We start from the raw sequence: 20,795 nt of genomic DNA, 5'->3' as shown, positions 1-20,795 counted from the left end.
TGCCAAATAAATAAAATAACTCAAGAGTCAGCAGATCTTAGTCCCCAAGTACTGACTGCAACTTTCAGTGCTTCATAGGAGCGCTCTGAGTCTCGGTCCCACCATCTGTAAAATGGGTACAATAATACCAGTGCCCCTCTTCCTAGTTACTTCACAGTATTATTAAGATCAGGTAAGATCATAGTGAGTTTGTTATAGTAAGCAAAGACATTGTTTTTATGATGTTGTACATTAAAAAAAAATTTCTCACACCCGCGCCTACATACACATTTATTAAGATGCAGCCAAGTGAAACGTGTTGGCTCCTCCTCCTGGGTGAAATCGTCTTTACTGGTGTGTAACGATGCCTAAGGGCTGGATGAACTACATAATCAAAATCAAATGCCAGCTTTTTACAGCCTTGGTCAAAACAGTGCCACCCAAAACACCATTTTAAACTCCAAGAAATCGGCAGACATTTCATTTACTTGCCTTTGACTGTTGTTGACATTCACACTTTAATTTTAATGCTCATTGCAGATCTACATTTACAAAAAAAAAGCTCTTATCCTGATTTAGCAGGAAGTAGAGCTATCGGTGTAAAGGACAACACGGTATCAAAATACAGCTGCTTTGCATCCACATTTGTCTAAATTAGAAACATGCTGCCACTCACAGCGGCTCTAATAACACGTGCGCAGAAGCAATACCGAGGAGGCTTGGCAGGCAGCGTGGGTTTCCTCCCAGCATCTCCACTTTACTCTGGGTCCTTTTCCTCGTCTGAAAAATGGGGGACTGACTTCTTTGCAACCACGTTGTCCAGTCTCTGTCCTTGTAGATATGGATTGACACTCTGAAAAAAATACATGGTTTGGTGTCATCCCTGAACATCAGATACAGACATCTCACAGAAGAGGCCAACAAGGATTGTTTTTGGCCCACAGGGTTAACAACAAGGTAGCAGTGGTACCTGCCACCTACCAAATGATTACTCCAGGGCACTCATCAATACCACAGCGACCAGAGAAACACTGACTGACAGAGGGGTCTGTGTCTTTTGCACAACTATAGATTTCTTTCTCAGATGCAATATGCCCCCCCCCCCTTTGGCAAAAGATTTGGAGTGAACCAGCTAATAAACTCTCACCAATAACTTAGATACAAAGCCCCACCTGAAAGAGTATTATCAGTCTATGGTGTTACTTAGAGGGAGAGCAAATACGAAATGCTTTAAATCATTTTATGAGAAGAATGTTGGAAAGAAGATGACCGAGCAGGACCAAATGGGAATTAGTGTCTACAGACTGGTCACAGATCACCTCTTGCTGCAACTGATTCTTCCAAAGCAGTATTCTATTTATTTTCTTATTTACTTTTGAGATTATCTTTCTATGCCTCAGGTTCCTCGTCTTTTTTGTTGATGGTGGTGGTGGTGGAGGTACTGGGGATTGAACCCAGGACCTCATGAATGCTAAGCACAAGCTTCACCACTGAGCTGTGCCCTCGTCGCCCCCCTCAAAGCAGTATTCTACTAAAGAGGAGTATCCTACTTTTCAGGGGCTTTAGCAATCATTTCTACGTTCCCTCAGCCAAACTCAAAAGCTGAAGAAAATAGAAAAGTTATATAGAGAGCTCCTTCATTTTTGACTCAGGACTCACTCATCTGAAATGCCTTTCCTCTGTTCGTATTCTGAACGAATCAAGCTTTTTCCATTCCTTCTCTAATACATATCTATTTTTTGAGGTTCGGCTTTGAACTAGTAATTGGAGCTTTCCAACCTAGTATTTAGCAAGCAGGAAAAGACTCTGAAGTTTTGGAACATATTTGTTTATGGAAGTTGCCTTCCGGTAACTGAGTAAGAATACAAGAGAGAAGCTGTAGTTACAAATGTAACTGCAGCTGTAGTCACAGCGGTCCCCGGCACCCCTGGTCTCCAGAGGAGAATGGAGGCATTTCACAGGGGTCTCTCTTGCCCATGCGACACTGCCACGACTTGCAAAGGGTGAGCAGACATCCTCCAAAAGAGGCGGCCTGGGAACCTGAGTTCAGTATTTGTAAATGTCCTTCCACATTCTGCCAGGCAAAAGCACGAATGATGAAAGGCCCAACTCATCCTGCAAAAATGCACCACAAACAAGCTGAGAATTACAAAGTATGCAAAGTCCTCAATGACCTGAAACGTGAATGTCATCAAATAACAGCACTTTGCTGGGAAGCATCTGTAAAATATTTTAAATAACTGAAATACTTTTTATATCAGTGACTGTCAACTAGAATGGCCTGGCCTACCCCAGGGAACCATATCAGAATCCCTGGCTAGGTAGAACAAGTGTGGACTGAAAAAGTGTATTCAGTATTAGAAATATTTTGATTGGTTTTTTTTTGGAATGTTTATTCTGAAAATTCTAATACGTTAAAAAAGATAAGAGATCTTCATGTTCATCAAATATGGGAATAAAGGGTGGATACACTCTTTAAGATAAACAGTAGATCTCAAATATTAACAAGATACATCTTAAGAGTTAAAAAGTTTGCAAAGTCATTTAAAAGGTGAATTGACCTTCTACTCTTGGAGCAACTAGGAATTCAACTGGACTTGAACAAGTGTAGAGAGTTCTAACCACGTGGGGCCCAGCTGTAACTCTGGGGAGAACCCCTCCCAGTAAGGGATCTTCATGAGAGCACAGCCTTCTGCTCAGACCCAGAACAGGCCCAGTACTTGAGGGGGAAGGGAAGTAAATTAATGAGGAAGTGAAAGGAGAAATCACCTGAACTTTTTTGATAAACAGCTAAGAGTACTGAATCCTATACATATGAACAATGATACTTGGTTTTAATTATCCTCTGAAGAACTGAAGGCACTTATATAGGTATCTCGTCCCTTGGGTGAGAGGCTGGCTAGGTTCCACAGAGAACTTTATTCCCATTTCGCAACTGGCAGGACCACCGGGGTCAGATCCCTGCTTTGGAGGACCTCTGGAAACCCATGGCAGATGCTGACCTTCACTGGAGAAAGCCTGGGTTTTTCACAAAAGCAAGCCTGTAATTTCTTTCTATTCATGCGGGCACTCGAGGGGGTGATTTAAGTCTTCCATCAAGATGGGAACATCATCTGAGGCCTGATGACAGGGGAGGCAAGTTCTGTTTCTCTATCAGTCCTGAGAGGCCCATGGTTTATGTTTATGACATGAGCATGGATCTTTGGAGATGCCCAAGAATAGGAAGAACTTGATAGCTCTGGGTCAAAGTGACCCTTATTTTCATAAACTCTAAGCCTTTCCTATGTGGAGGGAGTGGAGGCCAAAGTAAAATCCTTTATAACATGTGTCCTAGCCAGAATCCTGAGTTCTGGTCATCACTGGTCTCATGCAAGAATGGCCTAAATCATGACCCACAGGCATTAACCAAGTCAGGGCAGAAGGAAGCAGGGACAAGGAAAGCTTCTTGCTAAGTTGCTCATTTTGGTATGGTCATTGGTCTTATTTGGAAAACGCCGTTGTTGTGCCATGGGGAGACACTGAAGCCATCCTACGGGTAAATTATGTGTATTCTGAGCTCCTCGAACAGAAATTTCTTGATGTTTTCTCAAGACCGTATCACACCCTTCGGACCTTTCCTGCCACCATCTGCCACTGAAAACTGTCATCACCCAATAAAACCCCCTAATAGCCACAGTCACTCTCTGAAGAAGATCTGTTTCCAAAGCAAATTTTTGCTTCTTGAATAGAAAACTGGCCAGGGGCCCTCTGTATTGTGTCAGGCAGCACAGGGGCCTGGAACGTTCTGTCTCAGGGGCCCGAGGAGTGAGTGCTGATTCCAGGAAATCCACACCTCTTAAAGCCTTCCCTGCCTGCACCTGGCAAAACTGTTCAGAAGGGCTACTGTGACCACTGCCCAGATTCCCAAATTTTCCCAGGATCCAAGCACTTGCTGTTCTAAATACACAGCCTTGGGTATGCAATTTGGTTTGTGTATTTTAATGAAAATGGTTACTATCTGGCAGCACTTTGCTATGTAATAGCAGAACTTGAACTTCTTCCTCCATCTGATCAGAAAAAAATAGCAGGCGGCCAGGCACTTCCGTCAGTAAGTTCTTGGGATGAGGGGTGCCATGGATCGCTGTAACTGCAGCTACAGTTACATTTGTAAGTATGGTTTCTCTCTTCTATCTTAGTTCAAGGCATCAACAGATTAGAAGGAGCTACACTGACCACTTGTTCAGTCTCAGCACCATAAAATGCATTGGAGTCTCAAAGCAGATTTGACACCAGCCTTTACAAGAAGCAACCCTGTTGGGGCTAAAGGTGCAGCACCCAACCGAGGTCCAGACCACCCTGGGCAGCCCTGAGATGGTTAAAACTAAGCCTACAGAAAACTCACCAGTCAGCAAACAAATACAATGGATCTAGTGGAGTGTTCCATCAATCTGGTTAGGCCAAGGAGAAAGGTGTGTAGAAGGAATGAGTTTGTTCATCTCATCTTTTGCCTCCACATTCCTTCAAAATTATTGCCTGGAGCAGACAGTTCAGCACTTCCTGGTTCCTGCGTTGGGTTCTTATGTAATTGATGCCGACGTGGGAGCAGTTTTCCCCAGTGGCCTACAGACCCTTTGAGGACAGACATCCCCGCATATGCTCCCCACTTCCCACCCCACGGGAGGGATGCAACAGGCATTTCGTGAGTGCAATGGAGGCAGTGAAATCATCACAAAACCTGGCGTTCCACCAAAAAGAATGTGCTAAGGTTTGGGGGAAACCATGGCAAAAACCAAGGGCAGACTTTCTAGGCACAGTCCTTGTCACGCGGGACAAGTGTTCGGCCCTCCCAGGACTGCCTGTGAAAAGATTCTGCTCCTTTCCAACAGCCGAGGGTAACCGCCGGCCACCTGCTCCACTCAGAAAGCTCCAGCATCCCAACAGCCAGCCCCGCCAGCCAGGCATTACCCTCCGCTTGCGCCTTTGTCCTCCCTTCATCTTCTCATAAAGGAGTTTCTTGTTCTGGAGCGGGGAGAAAAGAAAACACAAACGCAGATATATGAATCACATTCGGTCACCGTCTATTTTATACTTGCTGCGTCCCCCTGGATATTTGCATACGCATATTTTGGAAACAAAACTAGATGAAAGGAGTGCGTGTCAGAAAGAGAGACCACAAGAGAAAAGCCGGTGGTTACGCAGCTTTAAATAAAGTGCTCGACGATGCCCCGAGGCACTGCAGTGTCATCGACAATCATGTAAACAAGAAAATATGACGCTGTAACACACAAGGGGCACCGGAGGCCCATCTCCTCACTTTGAACAGCCTTTGCTCCAAACAAACAATTTCATCTTATTTCACTTCTGTATGGAACTTCCTTTTTATGAGCTGTACACATAAACTATTCTTCGGAGCAGTGTCTATTAGCAACAATCCTCAATGTAAATCAACGAGACATTCCAACTTCTGCAAACCTTTCTCTTGTGGCTTCAGTCAGTGCCCCCAGTCAAGACAATCAGAAAACCATTTGGTCTATAACGTTTTTAATAGAGTGAACCTTTTAAAAACTGCCAAAAAAACTTCTTGGCAGAAGGAAAATTATGTTGAGGCGGCAGGGAATGGGTTCTGTTACCACAGTTTGTATAAGCGTTTCCACATACTGCTGAATTTCAAACACAGTGGATTTAATGGGCTCTAGAATATCAGATTCATGCCGAATAAATTTCCCTTCTATTGGGATTATAAAAGACAGAACACTTAACCTGAAGCCAGAATGGGAGAAGGGGAGTTAGGAGTTTACGTGGACTGTTTCTTTATTTCATTTTTTTAATCAGAAGGGAGATAATGCATAAAAGAGGTGATTCATCCTATTCTAAATAAAATACCCTGACATCGGTTTAAAAAAAAAAAGGAGATGACAGAGTCCTGGTAAGAAACAAGTTTATACAACACTTGTATCTTCTGAGCTGCCTGGATATCAAGTGCTTTTTCATGGTAGATTTGGAAATGAATGACAAATGCCAAGAATGAGCTTCATAGTTTTCACGTTCATTAAAATCTACTCCACCCACCATTTACCATGTGTACTTCTTGCCTAACCTCAACTATGCACAGAGGCCATGCCAGGGCGTCAAGGAGCCTCCACGGCCCAAAAGGCCGGTCCTGGCCACAGCCTCCATCTCACGCTCGCTTGGGGAGCTGGTCAGTTTAATGTCGGAAGGGAGAAAAGGCGGATGCGCAGATCGTTCATCGAGGAAGGACGAGACCGCTGGGAGGCTCATTCCTGTCGTCTGTAGTTGGCTTCCTGCGGATGAACAATTCCTGATGCTCAGAGAATGTCCTAGGAGTTGATGCCAGAGCTGGGGGAGTGGGGTGGGAGACAGGGGGTGGGGAAAGAGGCTTCTCTGCATGCATCATCAGGATGAGCTGCCTGAGCAGGAGGGAGTGCACAGGGGCCCGCGAGCTGGTACCAAGGGGCGGAACAGCCCATCAGCCACGGCAGAGGTCCACTGTGCCACCAGCGGGGTAAAAGCAGTAGCACTTGACTCTCCTTTCGAAGGTCATGGGGCAGGTTATACCCCTAAGAGCCTTCATTCAAAAAGAAATGCAGCTCTACTGACAATAATCAAGACATGGAAAGAACCTAAATGCCCATTGACAGATGACTGGATAAAGATGCTGTGTATATATATGCAATGGAATACTACTCAGTCATAAAAAAGAATGAAATAATGCCATTTGCATCAACATGGATGGACCTGCAGATCATCTTACTAAGTGAAGTAAGCCAGAAAGAGAAAGAAAAATACCATATGATATCATTTATATGTGGAATCTAAAAAAATGACACAATGAACTTATTTACAAAACAGAGACTCACAGACATAGAAAACAAATTTATGGTCACCAGTATAGCACAGGGAACTATGTTCAATACCTTGTAATAGCCTATAATGAAAAAGAATATGAAAAGGAATATATATATATATATCTGAATCACTATGCTGTACACCAGAAATTAATACAATGTTGTAAACTGACTATACTTCAATTTAAAAAAAAAAAAGAAATGGAAAGGTCAGGCAAGGCTTCCTCGAAAAGATGGTCCCTGTGTTTCCCTAAGAGCACAGGTTAGGACTGGCAGAATGCCCTCCCACCCCTGCCTGACAGTGGCTGGGCATACCCACTAGCCCTGCTGTTGTGTGGATTTAAAGGCAGAGATTGGCAGGTCTAGTGTGAGTAAGAGAAGTAGACAAAATGAATGAAGAGAAACCAGCCCGTCTTCTGACACCCACTCCTCGTAGATGGGGTGGGGAGGGGGCGTGGTGAGCCTGTTTTCCATGTGAGTAGCAGATCTGAGTTCATAAAGAGGGCTTTCCATTGTGCCATCAAGAATTTGGACAACTGCCCAGATCCTGGTTTCAAACTGCATTCCTGAATGGAACCAGGGAGTCTTCTTGGAGAAATGTCTGATTCCAGGACTTGAGCAGCGAAACTACATGGAGGAATTTGGGATATCTAATTGGGTAGAAAGTCAGGAAGTACTCAAAAAAAAAAAAATGATGAGATACGTTGAAAGAAAAGAAAAGCCAGCTTGCAGAGACTCCTGCTGAATAAATCTAGGAGAGTCTGAACAGCAAAATAATAGGAATCAATGAATCCATACTAATAATAAATAAATTTTAAAATAAATAAATAAATTGGAGAGCAGGAGAAAACTCTTTCTTAGAACAGAATGCCAACCAATAAATGCCAAAAGAGTAAGTTTTTAATGTTTTAAAAACATCACCATTCACAACTACCCTAGTTGTAACTGACTCCGGTGAGTATCATCAATGGATACTGAAACTGTTCACTGAAAGTTTAATGGGGACAGAATATTTATACAGTCTTGAAGTCTCTCCCCACAGAGTAATTATTAATTTCAAAGGGAAAAACAGTAATTTTACACTGGAGAAACCTGGCAGGCACCACTATGACCAAGTCGCCACCAACCCTGGGACAAACTGACATCTTGTGGCTCCCAAGGTGAGACACCAAGAACATACCAGAAAGGCATAGCTCATGTCTAGTCACATGGAAACGTGAGACAAACCCAAACCAAAGAGTATTCAACTCTTCAGATACATCGAGGGTGTGAAAGACAAAGAGAGGTGGAGGGTCCCCTGTCCCAGTTCTCTCAAGACTCAGGCTCACGCTCAGGTTCAGCTGCTTCCGGCTCAGGAAGAGCCTACAGTCACCCAACTTGCTGATGAAAAGATGTGAGAGGCACTTGGAAAGGAGAAACAACTGCTTTTTGAGACAGCTTTTTCAGAAGTGAGTAACACTCGGCAGTTAATGCGTGAGGGAGAGGGTGATGGACATCTGTGGTAGCCGGCCTTGGGTTATGGCCACTCCATGGAGACAGACATTGGTGCTAGATAGGACTGGACAGACCACTGAACAGGACACCCTATGAGTGATGATCTCTGAAAAGATGAAGCATTTCTTCAGGTTTCACAGAACTCCTGGAGTCAAATGATCTGGTTCAAATCCTAGCTCTGCCGATCATCAGCTCTGCGGGGTTGGGCAGGCTGTTCGCACCCTCTAAGCATGTATTTTCTCATCTGTAAAATGAGCATGATCAGAAGGGCAGACAGAATGAAGTAGTTCATGTGAAGTATTTAGCATAGTGTCTGGCACACAGTGTGTGCTCAACATATATGACTATTACTGTTTCATTATAAAATACAAAGACTGTTATTATTCATCTTTGTATTCCCATCACCTAACACAGGGCCTGGAAGGCATGTGATGTGCATTTCATAAATGTGTCTTGATGCATTAACAAAGAGAGAGAAATGCAGGAAATCGGACAGACACTGATATTTATAATATGTGAATCACTGCTCAAGACCCAGCTGAGCTCCAGGGAATGTCAAAGACAGGGAAACATTACTAGTAAATAAGGAATCAAGGTCTCATGTGCAGTCCTCTTGTGAAAGAAAATTCCTTGGTTAACTTTAAGGATGCTTGAGCTTACGACAAGCTTGAGACCATCATTCTTTATAAACACTAAGGAAGGCTTGGGGACCCCAGACCAGAAAAGCAAGACACTCAGTTCACACTTGCCTGTGAAGAACAAGCAAACCATGTTTGGCTGCTAGGTGGCAATAATAAAATAAATGAAGGAAACTTAAGTTTAAACAAACACATCATTACAGATGATGAAAGTTGTGTAAACATTGTCCCTAGTCATTGATCTGTAATAGTCCTAACTTCTAGTCTTTAGTTCTGATGTAGGCAGAGAATCGGGGTGACCAAGAGAAAACAAATCAATATTTAGAGACAGAAGCAAAGAGAATGAGAGATGGTGGTTGGCCTCTTCCTGGAGTGCTGGGAGGGAGTGGAACCTGATGAGAGAAATCTGTAAAGATTTTCAAGAAGAGGCGAGGAAAGTTGGCAAGAGAGAAGCTTCCATCTCTCCCACATCCTCAGTTGGGCTCTCTGCCCTCAGACTGTTCTCCATCTCCTTCTTGCTTCCTTTAACTCATTTCCAGCCCATCAGTCATGCGAGGCACCTTCTCACCTTAGACTTCAGTGCTGCTCTTTCTAGCACCTTTGACATCTCCAATGGATATTGTACAGTTGGCCGTGTGAGTCCTCAGTCCTGGGTCTTCCTCCACCCTTCTCTTCCATCTTCCCCAGGAATTGTACCTGGTACTCCTGGTAGAGCTAGATTTTGAAGCTAAACAGTGCGAATGTTGAGTTCATTTTCTTTTTATGCAGTTCATCTCAACCACAAGATGGTACACTCACTGAAGACAGTACCATGTCTTGATGACTACTGTACATGGACCACCTAGCACTGTGCCTGGAACGAAGCAGGCTCCATCCTGTCCCTTGCTTCTGTTTGGCAATACTTTTGCTCATTTCTCATGGATTCCTTCAGTGCTCCACTCTGGTCTTCTACTTTTTCCTACCCTCTCTCTGCTCCCTTCTTTCCCTTCTACCTCCCTCTCTTCTTCCTTTCTTTTTTGTAAAAAATTTTCTCAGAGGAAAAGTTCATACCTTCTATTTCACATAAACCTGACTGCCCCTTTTTCCCTCCTCACTATGTTTATACCATATACCAATTCCAGTCAGTTCCCCAGTCCCCTTTGAAATGTCTTGGATTCTCATGTTGGAGGGATTCACTTGAATCCACTATGTTCACAGCCTTCATAACTAGAATTACTTCCTTTATTTATTTTCCTGCCTTTAGTCTCCTCTCTATTTCATTTTTCTGTATGCCACCAGAATAACTCTTTTATGGAAGACTTTCATAATTTCCGCCTCTGATTCAAGAACCCATAGATACTCACCTATGCAATTCAAAATGCTTAAACTCTACTAGTAGGCTTCAGAATGGCTCTACAAATCTTCCTTAACAGAACTGCTTATGAAAAAGAAGAGAAATAGAAGAATGCATATTGGAGGAAGCAAAATGAACTTAGAGGGTATTGTTGCTTTATTGTTTTAAGACAGGAAACACGTGCATGTTGACAGTAGAGGGAAACAACTCAGTGGCTGGATGATGGAAAAAATGACAGTGGTCATTAATGAAGAGGGACCGCTTTCTCTGAAACTACGTAGAAGCAAGGAAGAGAGTTTAGTCTTGAAACCACAATACTCCTAGTCAAGTAGGCAGCAAGGTTGGCTGCCAGTAATGAGCTGAGAAGAGACCTGTGGCTTTCGACGGGCTTAGGCAGTTAGAAGCATCTGCTCGTTCCTCATTTACTCACTCCTTCCACAGATGCACTGACCACCTGCATATATGTCAACCAACACTCCTTAGTATTTTTCCACTTTTCTCACATGGCATTGGCTTGATTACATCAGCCAAACCACAGGAAGCTAGATCCATCTCCATTCAATTGTGATCTTGTTCGATTCACTGTTCCAGCCTGTTGGGATCTTCCTGAATCCCAGCTCTGTCATTCAGTGCTATCCCTTCCAGCTTTGTGTCATCCTCTGAGAATCTGATAAGTACATGTTCTACAGTTTTTATTACAAACATTTATAAAAATGTGGAGTGGGCTAGTGCTAAGCCATGCCAGATACCATGTGAAAGCTCTCTCCCTCTTGACATGGACTCTTTAACAAGCTCCCTTCTGGTGATGTTCTTCTGCCTAGGCTGTATATCCCGCCACCTCTTGCAATAGGAGATCGTGAACGAGCTCATCAAATAGTTTGCCAAAGTCCAAATGCACCATGCTCACTTCATTTCCCTCATCAAGCTGGCAAGTAAATGAATAAAGCTGGCAAGTAAATGAATACAATTAGATTGACAAAACTTGTTTTTAGCAGACCTATGCCAAATGGTCATGATTTCTCTTCCCGAGGGCTTATAAACAATTTCCTTAATGGACAGTTATAGATTCTTGCCTGGTATTGACAGCAAGTTCACTGCTACACATTTTGGAATGTTTCTTCTCTTTTCATAAAACAGAATTGCATGTCTGTTTCTAAGTTTCTGGCATGGTTTTTCCTTATCTCTGTAGAGATCATCTCCCTCAGTCTAGAGATAAAACGTGCAAGTTTTCTTAATATCTTTTTTTTTATGAAAAATCATATACTTCCTGTAAGAGCTGCATGAAACACTGGTGAGACTTTAGGATGTGTTATGACATAGCTGTGGAAGCCTCTGGAGACCACAGCCCATGAGACTGGTTCAGGTCACTGACTCCTGGGATGGGTTGGTATATTGCACCCTAGATACTGAGTGTGGTTTGGAATTAAAGTCCCTCTGAACCAGAGATTTCTGGAAAACATCAGCTTCTAAACAATTTTGCTTCTCTCTCCCCACCCACGCTGCTCACCTCTGTCATCAGTACCTTCAGAGTACCAGAGTATAAGACCCATGAGCAATTAAGATGGGACTTACCCACTTGCCCAAGCCTGGATAGTCATGTTCTGGATCAAAAAGGTGCTGGTGTAACTGGAATTCTCGACTGAACTCTGCTGTGTCAGGGGTGTTTTCGAGACATCCATCATCTACTGCAAACAACAGAAGGTTTTTGAGGAACAGCCAAGGCGTCTATTGTTATTCTAAGAGTTAATTTATTAAAAACAACTAGACATCCAAAGGTCAGAATCTATTCACATCAGTCACTCTAAGTCACTTTCCCTCTGGGATTTGCTCACCCCAGACTCCCACTCTTCTCCTCTCCATGGCAGAGACTGGTTGGCTGTTCACCAAACCCACTTCCCATTCCCTGTCGGCACACAGCTAATTTCCCAGCCTTGCTTCACAATCAAGTGGAGTCATATGGCTGGGTTTGGGCCAATGGAATGTGGGCAGAAGTGATGTACTCCACTTCCAGGCTGGCCCATAAAAATCTTCTTTACAGACCCCCTACCCTCCTCCCTGAAACCACCCCCACCCCCACCATATGTTGGTCTATTTGCTACATGTTGCTGACCAGGGCAACTGTGGATGTCAAGTGTAAAGATAAAAGATGACATTCTGGGTCATTGAACCATCCACCCCCACCACACCCTCACCCAGCTCTGGCAGGACTTCACACAAATGAGAAATAAACTTCTATTGTGTTAAGCTACTATTGTTTTTAATCTGTTATCACAGTGAGTGTTTCCTTAACTAATAGACTTTCATGACACATGACTCACTCTGTTTTCCCTTGAGTGAGCTCTTTAGAAATGATTTTGGCTTCAAGGAGAAAGTACATTATATAAGAGCAATAATTATTAGACAGTACTTGATGTTGTGTGTTGTAGCGGTAACAGGGTAAGCCTGAAGTCAGACAGACCTGAGCTCAGAGTTTAAATCCTAGTTCTTAAGTGATAGATGAGTTTGGTTCCTTGGGGAAGTTAACTTGGTCTCTCTAAGTCCATTTATTCATTCCTGAGATGGAAATAATCAAATCCTTACCTTACAGGGTAACTGTGAGGGACGGAGATGATTATATAAAGAGCACCTGGTACATAATAGGTTTGCTCTATGTTTTAGTTCCTTTCCCACCATCTCTCTTTAAAGGACGGTTCATACTATCACTGCTCTTTGAAATGAAGGGCGCCTTCCATTCAAACCCAAGGAAGGTTTATCCCTCATGGCTGCTGCTTTTACCTAAGCTCTATCATTGCTAGACATGGTGCTCAGAAAATGAGTTATTTTCTTTCTGTCTCTAATGTGCTTTAGACAACAGCTTTAAAGCGGGGCGGCAGTGGAGGGATTGGGAATTTTGTGCAGGACAAGGAGAATGAGAGGGACTTCCTTTCCAAGCCTTTCCATCAAAGTCAAGGCTACAAGGGGTCTAATACAATCAGCCCAGGTAGTCTGGTCTCTCGAGACAGCTCTGACGCCTTCCAGCATCCAGTCTCTCAGCTCTTAGCAGCAGGAAGCTTGTGTGGAAGGCACCGGCATTTGAAACAAATCCCTAATGTGGCTCCAATGGGGCTCCCCACTTCTTACTGGACTCTTTATCTCACTTCTTTATCTACAGCAATTAACATGTAGGAGAGGAATAGCAAAGCCAGAGAGGTCAGGCAGTCTGTATATGGCAGCTTTACGACCTCTTCCTAATTGTTTCTCAAGTACCTCTGAGTGGCCCCCCACCCCAGACTGAGATGCAGAGATAAAGCCCTGCTCTGGGAACCCAAGGTGTCTGAAAATGTGCCCTGGAATTCACATCCTATTTCCAAGGATGAGGACAGACTGAGTTCCGGCTGCTGCTCTACGGGGTGAGCCAGCCATGATTCAGAGGCAGGCATGGCTTGGGAGGGGAAGTCAAGGTTCTATTCTTGGATTGCTAGACTGTGCGGTGTCATGATTCTCAGTGAGGCAGATCCCAAGCAATTTCTTACAAATAATGGCTAAATTTAGCAAGTGATTTCCTTTTTAGAATGCAAATTATGGTAGAACAAAAAAGGAGAAGTATGTGAGCTTAATAGAAATGCAGGGAAAGAAATGGCAGATTATCTCATTCTAGAAAGGGTCTGGGAGCTGGATTTTTATTCAGTTCTACCAACCTGCCCCGATTGCTCTGTCTCAGAGCATCAAAGTGCTTGATTACACAGATCTACATAGTTGTTTTTCCAGGATGAGCTAGGACTACATTGAACATTTTTTAAGGCACTGACTACGTCTTCATTTTACACATGAAGAAACTGAGGCTCGGGGAAATAAACTGACATGCTGTGATCAGGACTAGAACTCAAATCTCTCGACCCAAACTCTGGTTTTCTTGACAGCCATTCTCAAATGTTGGTATGCACTAAAATCACAAGAAAGGCAGGTTAGAATACAGATTCCTGGGCCCTGCTGTCAGAATTTCTGCTTCAATAGGTCTGAGGTAGGGCCTGAAAATCTGCATTTCCAATCAGTTTCCAGGTAATGCTGATGCTGCGGGACTACACATGAAGAACCACTGTACTATATTATAGCTAATCAGTTTACCCAAATCCCCACGGAGACTATTACTCTTCAAACTCTGAACTGGCCTTTCTTTCTGTTGCCAGAGAATAGGTTCTTGCCTCGCACAGGAAGGAATTTAAGAGTGAGGCATAGTAAAGTGAAAGCAAGTTTATCCAGGGAGATACACACTCCTTAGACACAGTGCGATTTGTCTCACTCAGAAGGGAGAGATACACACTCCATAGGCAAGAGGGAGAGAGACCGACAGGTGTGGAGGCGTTTAGTTTATAAAGTAAAAATAGACACACACTACACAGAGTGCAGGCTTCTCAGAAGGCAAGAGAGACAGAGACCACGAGGTGCAGAGTTGTTGGTTTTCATGGGCTCGGTAATTTCATATACTAACGAGTGGGACGATTATTCCGACTATTTTGGGGAAGGGGTAGGGATTTCCAGGAATTGGGCCCCTACACTTTTTGACCTTTTGCAGTCAGCCTAGGAGCGGTCATGGCACCTGTGGGTGTGCCGTGAGGCTCAAGGTCTACTGGAAGTTGAGTCTTCTGCCATCTTGGTTCTAACCAGTTTGTCCTGTCCTTAATTGCTGTGTCACTCCTTTTAATGGTTGTCCCCTGCCCCCTTCCCTCCTGTCTCATTCCTAGCCATCCAAAGCCCCACAAGCAAGTGAAATGTGGCTGAAGTGATTGGCTCTGTGCAGTGATTCAGATTTCTCTGGGGCCTGGGGCCAGCATCTCCACACTGGTGTGGTCACATCCAACTACTTTAATTGTCCCATCCCAGAACGGGGGCTCTATCCCCCATGGAAAACAGAGACCTCACCCTAAATGAAAGAGGATTATTTTCCAGAGAGAGTTCATATTGTGTTTAAGAAAAGCTAAGGGGCCATAACTGCAAGAATTTCCAGAGCAAGGCAGCACATTACGGTGGCTGAACGCATGGTCCTGAGTCAGGTAGACCTGGGTTTGAGTCTCGCATCAGCTACTGGTTTACATGGCTAACCTTGGGCAAGTTTCTCCCTAAGCTTCAGTTTCCTTGTATGTAAAGTAGGGATAATAAATATCACTATAATTATTATTATTACTATTATTATCATTATTAGGCTAGGGAAGACTACTCTGGTGCTAGAAGTCAGTACAAGCCCAAGGAGAGAGATGCATTTCTTATTAGGGGCAAAGCTACTTATAATCAGGATGACACTGAATGAGTCCTAACTCTGAGCTATGTGCTGTGCCAAGTGCTTAACATGGATAATTTCATTTACGTCTCACAACCACCCCCACTTTGCAGATAAGGAAATTGAGGTGCAAGAGGTTCATTAATTTGTTCAAGGTCACATATCTTGACCTTGGGTTTGCATTCAGAGCCACTACTCTTAACCACCAAGGTAGGCTGCTTGAAGCCCAGCATAAGTGGAGCCCACTCACCATTTGCTCTCTTTGGCATTGGGGGTGGGAGAGCGGGAGGGAGGCAGGAGTAGCCAGGAAAGTTTCAACCCCCTTCCTTAACCACCTTCCTACCTTACTGGATCCCCTCTCTCTCATGCCACTTCCCAGCCCCCAAAGACAGATTTCAGGATAGATGCTGACTGGTTACGACATAGTTGAACTGTCAATTGTCAAAAGAAGTGAGGGAAACAAATGGGCACGGGTCATCCACAAACTAAACAGTAAGTTCCAGAGAAACTAAAAATGGGCTGCAATTGTACCACAGAAGAGCTGAAAAAGAGAAAATCCTTCTCCCTTTTTATTAAAAGTGGAGCAAGTGGAGAAAGGAGCATCAATTCCCAAAGAAGGAGAGAGACAGAAGATTAAGCCTTGGCGAGAGAGTCCTCTGTGGGAGTATCTGAATATTGAACTCACCGAAGGTTCTAGAATCAACTTTCCTTTCCAACCTTTGTCCAGATACACAGGGGCTCATCAGACTAGAAATGGTATTTCTCTGAATATGTGCAGCTGATGTTAAAATTTTAAATTTCTTCCCAAAGCCTCTACCTTCCATGGGAACCCAGGGGCATGTCCATTACCTGTTTTTCCAACAGGACAGGGATTTGGAGGGTCTGGGTAGCCCTGATCTTCACTGAAGTCTTTAGGAATGTTGTCACCGGTCAACTCTGCCACGATGTTTGGGATGTTGCCAAAAGGACCCAAGTGCTGCAGGCCTTCATGAGCTCCACCTGCCAGGGAAGCACAGGTAGTTCATTGCAGTGCAATTACATTCACTTCGACTAATATTTATTCAGGCATACCATACAGGCAAAGCACTGTGCTCCACGCGGTGGAGAGAGAAAAGGAAATCCAACCGTTCCTGCCCTCTAGGGGGTTAAGAATTTAGTTGTGGAAACAGACAAAGACTGCACACACACCGCTTCCACACAGGGCACACTGTATCTGTGCTATAACAGACGTGTTACAACGCAGCAGTGGGAGCGGAGTAAAAGGAGAGTTTCATTTGGCTGCCAGGATGGGGAGGGCTTCTTGGACGAGTCGGAGTGTGAGTGGCACTGACACAGATGGGGAGGGCGTTGGAAGCTGGCACGGAGCTTGGAGAAGAGACAAGGAGGCAACGGGCATCCAGGGAAGTGGACAGGCTGAATGACCACCCGTTACCAAGAAAAGGGAGATGGAGAAAAAAGTCTCTGTCCTCCCGTTATGCTAGATCGGCCACTTAAAATTGGGTGTATTTACTGCAATCTTGTCTTCTCCGCACATCTCTTTATATCTAAGTGTTTAGCCGTTTTTCACTTACTATTAAAGCACGTGGTCGCGTGGCGTCTATTCCCATGTTATAAGTGACCGTGTAGTCTTTCACCCGGTGGCTCTACCACAACATTCTGATCATTCCCCCACTGCCGGCCTTTTAGTGTTTCCCAATTTACTCTTAGGCATTTAATTTTTTCCATATTTTAGATTAATCTTCCTCAGGATAGATTCCCAGAAATCATATTACTGGGGCAAAGGCTATAAATATTTTTATGGCTCATTGTATTATATTGACAAACTGTTTGCCAAAAAGGAGGTACCAATTTATAAAATATCATCAACAAAATCTGAGAATACCATTTTTATAACATCTTTACCAGCACTGGGTTTTATAAAAATAAAGTTTTCTGTTTTCTTTGCTAATTTAGAAAAATTACTGTTTTATTTTGAATGTCTTTGATTACTCGCTCAGTCAAGTATTTTTCCATGTGTTTGTTTCCTAGCTTTAATTTCTTTTCTGTGAGTTGTCTGTTTATGCTCTCAGAATTTTAGTGTTTCTCTTATCAATCTGCATGGACATTTTACATAATAAAGATATCAGTCTCTGGCTGTTACAGTTCCTGCAAACATCTTCCCATGTTGTCTGGCTGAATTCTACTTATTACTGTAATAGTTTCTAACATAAGTTTTAAATATTTATGTAGTCAGACTTCTTGTCATTACATTTTGTGATTTCTTCTTGCCTTCTAAACTTACAAAATTGTTGCCCCTTCAAAGCACTATGAACATCTGGATATTTCTTTTAGATTTTTCTATTTATAAAATTAACTCTTTGGTACAGCCACCATGGAAAATAGTGAGGTTGTTCCTCAAAATTTTAAAAACAGAACTACTATCTGACCCAGCAATTCCACTCCCAGCTATTTATCCAAAGAAAACAAAAACACTGAAAGACACATGCACTCCAATATTCATTACAGCATTATTTAAAGTAGCCAGGCCAGGGAAGCAACCTTTATGTCCATCAACAGATGAATGGATACAGATGTAGTATATATATTCAATTGAATCTTACTTAGCCATAAAAAAAGAATGAAATCTTGCCATTTATGACAAGGATGGATATGAAGGGTATTATGCTAAGTGAAATACTGTATGTTTACATTTATGTATGGAATCTTAAAAAAACAAAACAAACGAACAAATAAAACAAAACAGAAACGGACTCACAGAGAACAAACTCATGTTTGCCAGAGGGGAATGGAGGTTGAAGGGAGGGTTTGGTTAAATAGATGGAGGTTATTAAGAGGTACAAACTTGTAGTTACAAAATAAATAACTCACACAGATGTAATGTACAGCACAGTAAAATATTACAATAAATTTTCTATGGTGAACAATCTATAAAAATATCAAATCACTATGTTGTGCACCTGAATTCACATAATATTGTAAGTCAACTTTACTTCAGTAAAAAAAGAAAAACCTTTACTCTTTAATTCATACGCTATGTGTTTTAGGTCATGTAAAATAATTAACCAATTATCCCATCATCAATTTATTAAGTGATTCTGTCCTTCCCTACTTATTTCATTCGTTCGGCAAATATTTAAGTGCCCTACATATACCAAAGCCTGCTCTGAGCACGAAGGCACAGCAGTGAGTAAGAACAACCGATGTGGTGTAACTTGCTGTACACATACGTATATATAATGCACGTCAGTTTCTGGACTCTCGTCTCTTGTAGGCTTAACATCCTGTAAAGGGGAGGAACCTGACCTTTCCAGCACCAGAGCAGCTTTTCCTGGAATGAATCCCTACTTATAAACCTTATTGAGACCCAGCTCCCTTAACGCACAATTGCCCTGGACACAGACCTATACACAAAGCGCCACATCAAAATCAAAAGGCGACTTAGAATTAGAACCAAAATCGGCTAAAATAACCATACTTCCACCTTCACAAGAAGGACAGTCTTGTCAGTATTACTGAAGTCTAGTTGGGGGAGGCTTCCTCCCCCCCGGATGAGCTGTGCCAAGACGCGCCCTCTGACACTTGCTTTTTTTTTCCTCTTTTTTGGTTGAACAAGCTCCCCTTTGGATTGACACATTTTTTTCTTTGGAAATGCTAGTATATTCAGTAGGATCCTGGCTAGATCTTAGTGTCCTGGGAATCATATCGTCTCTTTGAAGTGACTCTGCATCTTTCTGTCTCAATTTATTATGTTTGATTAACGTTTATCCCTAAAAGGATAATTTGTACCTCCTTTAATTCCAAATTCCTCTAGTTTCCAAATATAGTTGCCACCAAGTGGGTTATTTTGTTGACATTTATATTTCACTGCTTTGTGATGGGAGCGAGTAGCTTGCAAAATTTCTACACTTGAAAAATAATGGTTATTATTTTTCTAAATTTTCCATGTGATTATTTAAAATAAGATGTATTTTATACAACCCATAAACATCTAAATATAGTCAGTTATTCAGCATTCTTAATCATATTATTTTATATCCTCATATTTTAGCTCTTTAATCTATCATAATTGGATGGCTATTTGTTAAAATCTATTACTACCAATAAGTATCTATCAATCTCTTTGATTTCTTACTGTTTCTGCTTTAGCATTTAGAAGCTATGCTAGTTGGCATGTCCAAGGGTATAAATTCTTCATTTTTAATTGTGTTATTAATTGGCTAAGTAAAAAATTAACTGATAAATCACATTTTTATACCTATTTCTTCTATTAGCATTGCCACTCTCATTCCATTGTTTTGTTTGGTAAATCTTTGATTATTCTTTAACTTGTAATCTTTAGATATCTTTCTGATGATTTTTCCACCTCATACTGCCGTGCCAACCTTCGGAGACATTCTAGAAATTCAAATTTGTGATCCCACATTAACCCAAGACCTGCAAAGGGTTAGAGAGACACATCAGTATGCTTGGTAGTGATATATTTGAAGCTTTGTAGGATCTTGGCATTAGAGCCACCACTGGGCTGGCTAGAAGGCAAGCTTTCTGGTGTGTCAATACATGTCTCAACTTTTGAAAGCACCCTGGCCTTAAGTGCCAGGAATTATCCAACTTGGCTTAAGGGAGAATGCATGTCTTAATGCTCCATTAGTAATTAATGAAGGAAGCAAACACAGTTTCCTTTATGGAAGGCCTGCCAAGGCTCTGTTTACCTCTGCGCACCAGTGCCATTAAAATGAATGGAGCACTTGTTAGGGAGCAACAGATGTTTAGCACCAGGCAGATATGTTATAACACAGGCTCTTTTAAAACTACATTTAATGACATCAAATCAAGAAATACTCACTGAGGTAGGAACCATGGGAGATAAACAGAAATTTAAAAAATCCTATTCTTTGCTCTCCAGGAGCTTGAATTTTAAGGGCAAGAAAAGTAATCATGTATAGAAAATAATTAGAAAGTGACACAATTGAGTATATAACCAAAGGCTAGTTACCTGGCTCACTGGAAGGTTTAGATTATGCTGATCTATTGTACCTGAAACCAAGTCAGCCAAACTGTTACGATGCCACAGATGCTACATGGTCCATTTGTCTCAGTCTCAACCAAACATATATTTTAAAATCATTATCCAGTATTTTAAAAAGTTTGCACTGAGCACGTAGTACACATCATGACCTGGACTAGGGGGCCAGTGATAAACCAGGTAAATGCGGGCCCTGCTCTCACAGTTTCCTGTCTATAAGAGAAAAGAA

At 42.5% G+C, this 20,795-nt stretch overlaps 1 protein-coding gene across 2 annotated transcripts in view; it reads right to left on the bottom strand.

Annotated features, from left to right (window-relative positions):
* Positions 1-256: 256 nt before the first annotated feature.
* The window catches only part of SCG5 (secretogranin V), a 53,063-nt gene continuing 32,524 nt past the window's right edge, over positions 257-20,795 (bottom strand). Inside the window, exons 3-6 of one of the 2 annotated variants that reach the window (XM_006201615.4) lie at positions 16,393-16,542; positions 11,862-11,974; positions 4,924-4,977; positions 257-832 (exon numbers count right to left, since the gene is read on the bottom strand). In XM_006201615.4, the coding sequence (XP_006201677.1) occupies positions 737-832; positions 4,924-4,977; positions 11,862-11,974; positions 16,393-16,542 (413 nt within the window). In that variant the 3' untranslated portion in view covers positions 257-736. The remainder of the gene's footprint in view (positions 833-4,923; positions 4,978-11,861; positions 11,975-16,392; positions 16,543-20,795) is intronic. The other variant, XM_006201616.4, reaches the window with a different exon arrangement.

This window comes from Vicugna pacos, chromosome 6 (genome assembly GCF_048564905.1).
Source record: "Vicugna pacos chromosome 6, VicPac4, whole genome shotgun sequence".
NCBI classification, from domain to species: Eukaryota; Metazoa; Chordata; class Mammalia; order Artiodactyla; family Camelidae; genus Vicugna; species Vicugna pacos.
The sequence above is the reverse complement of the archived record's forward strand: the minus strand, read 5'-3'. Positions and strand labels throughout refer to the sequence as shown.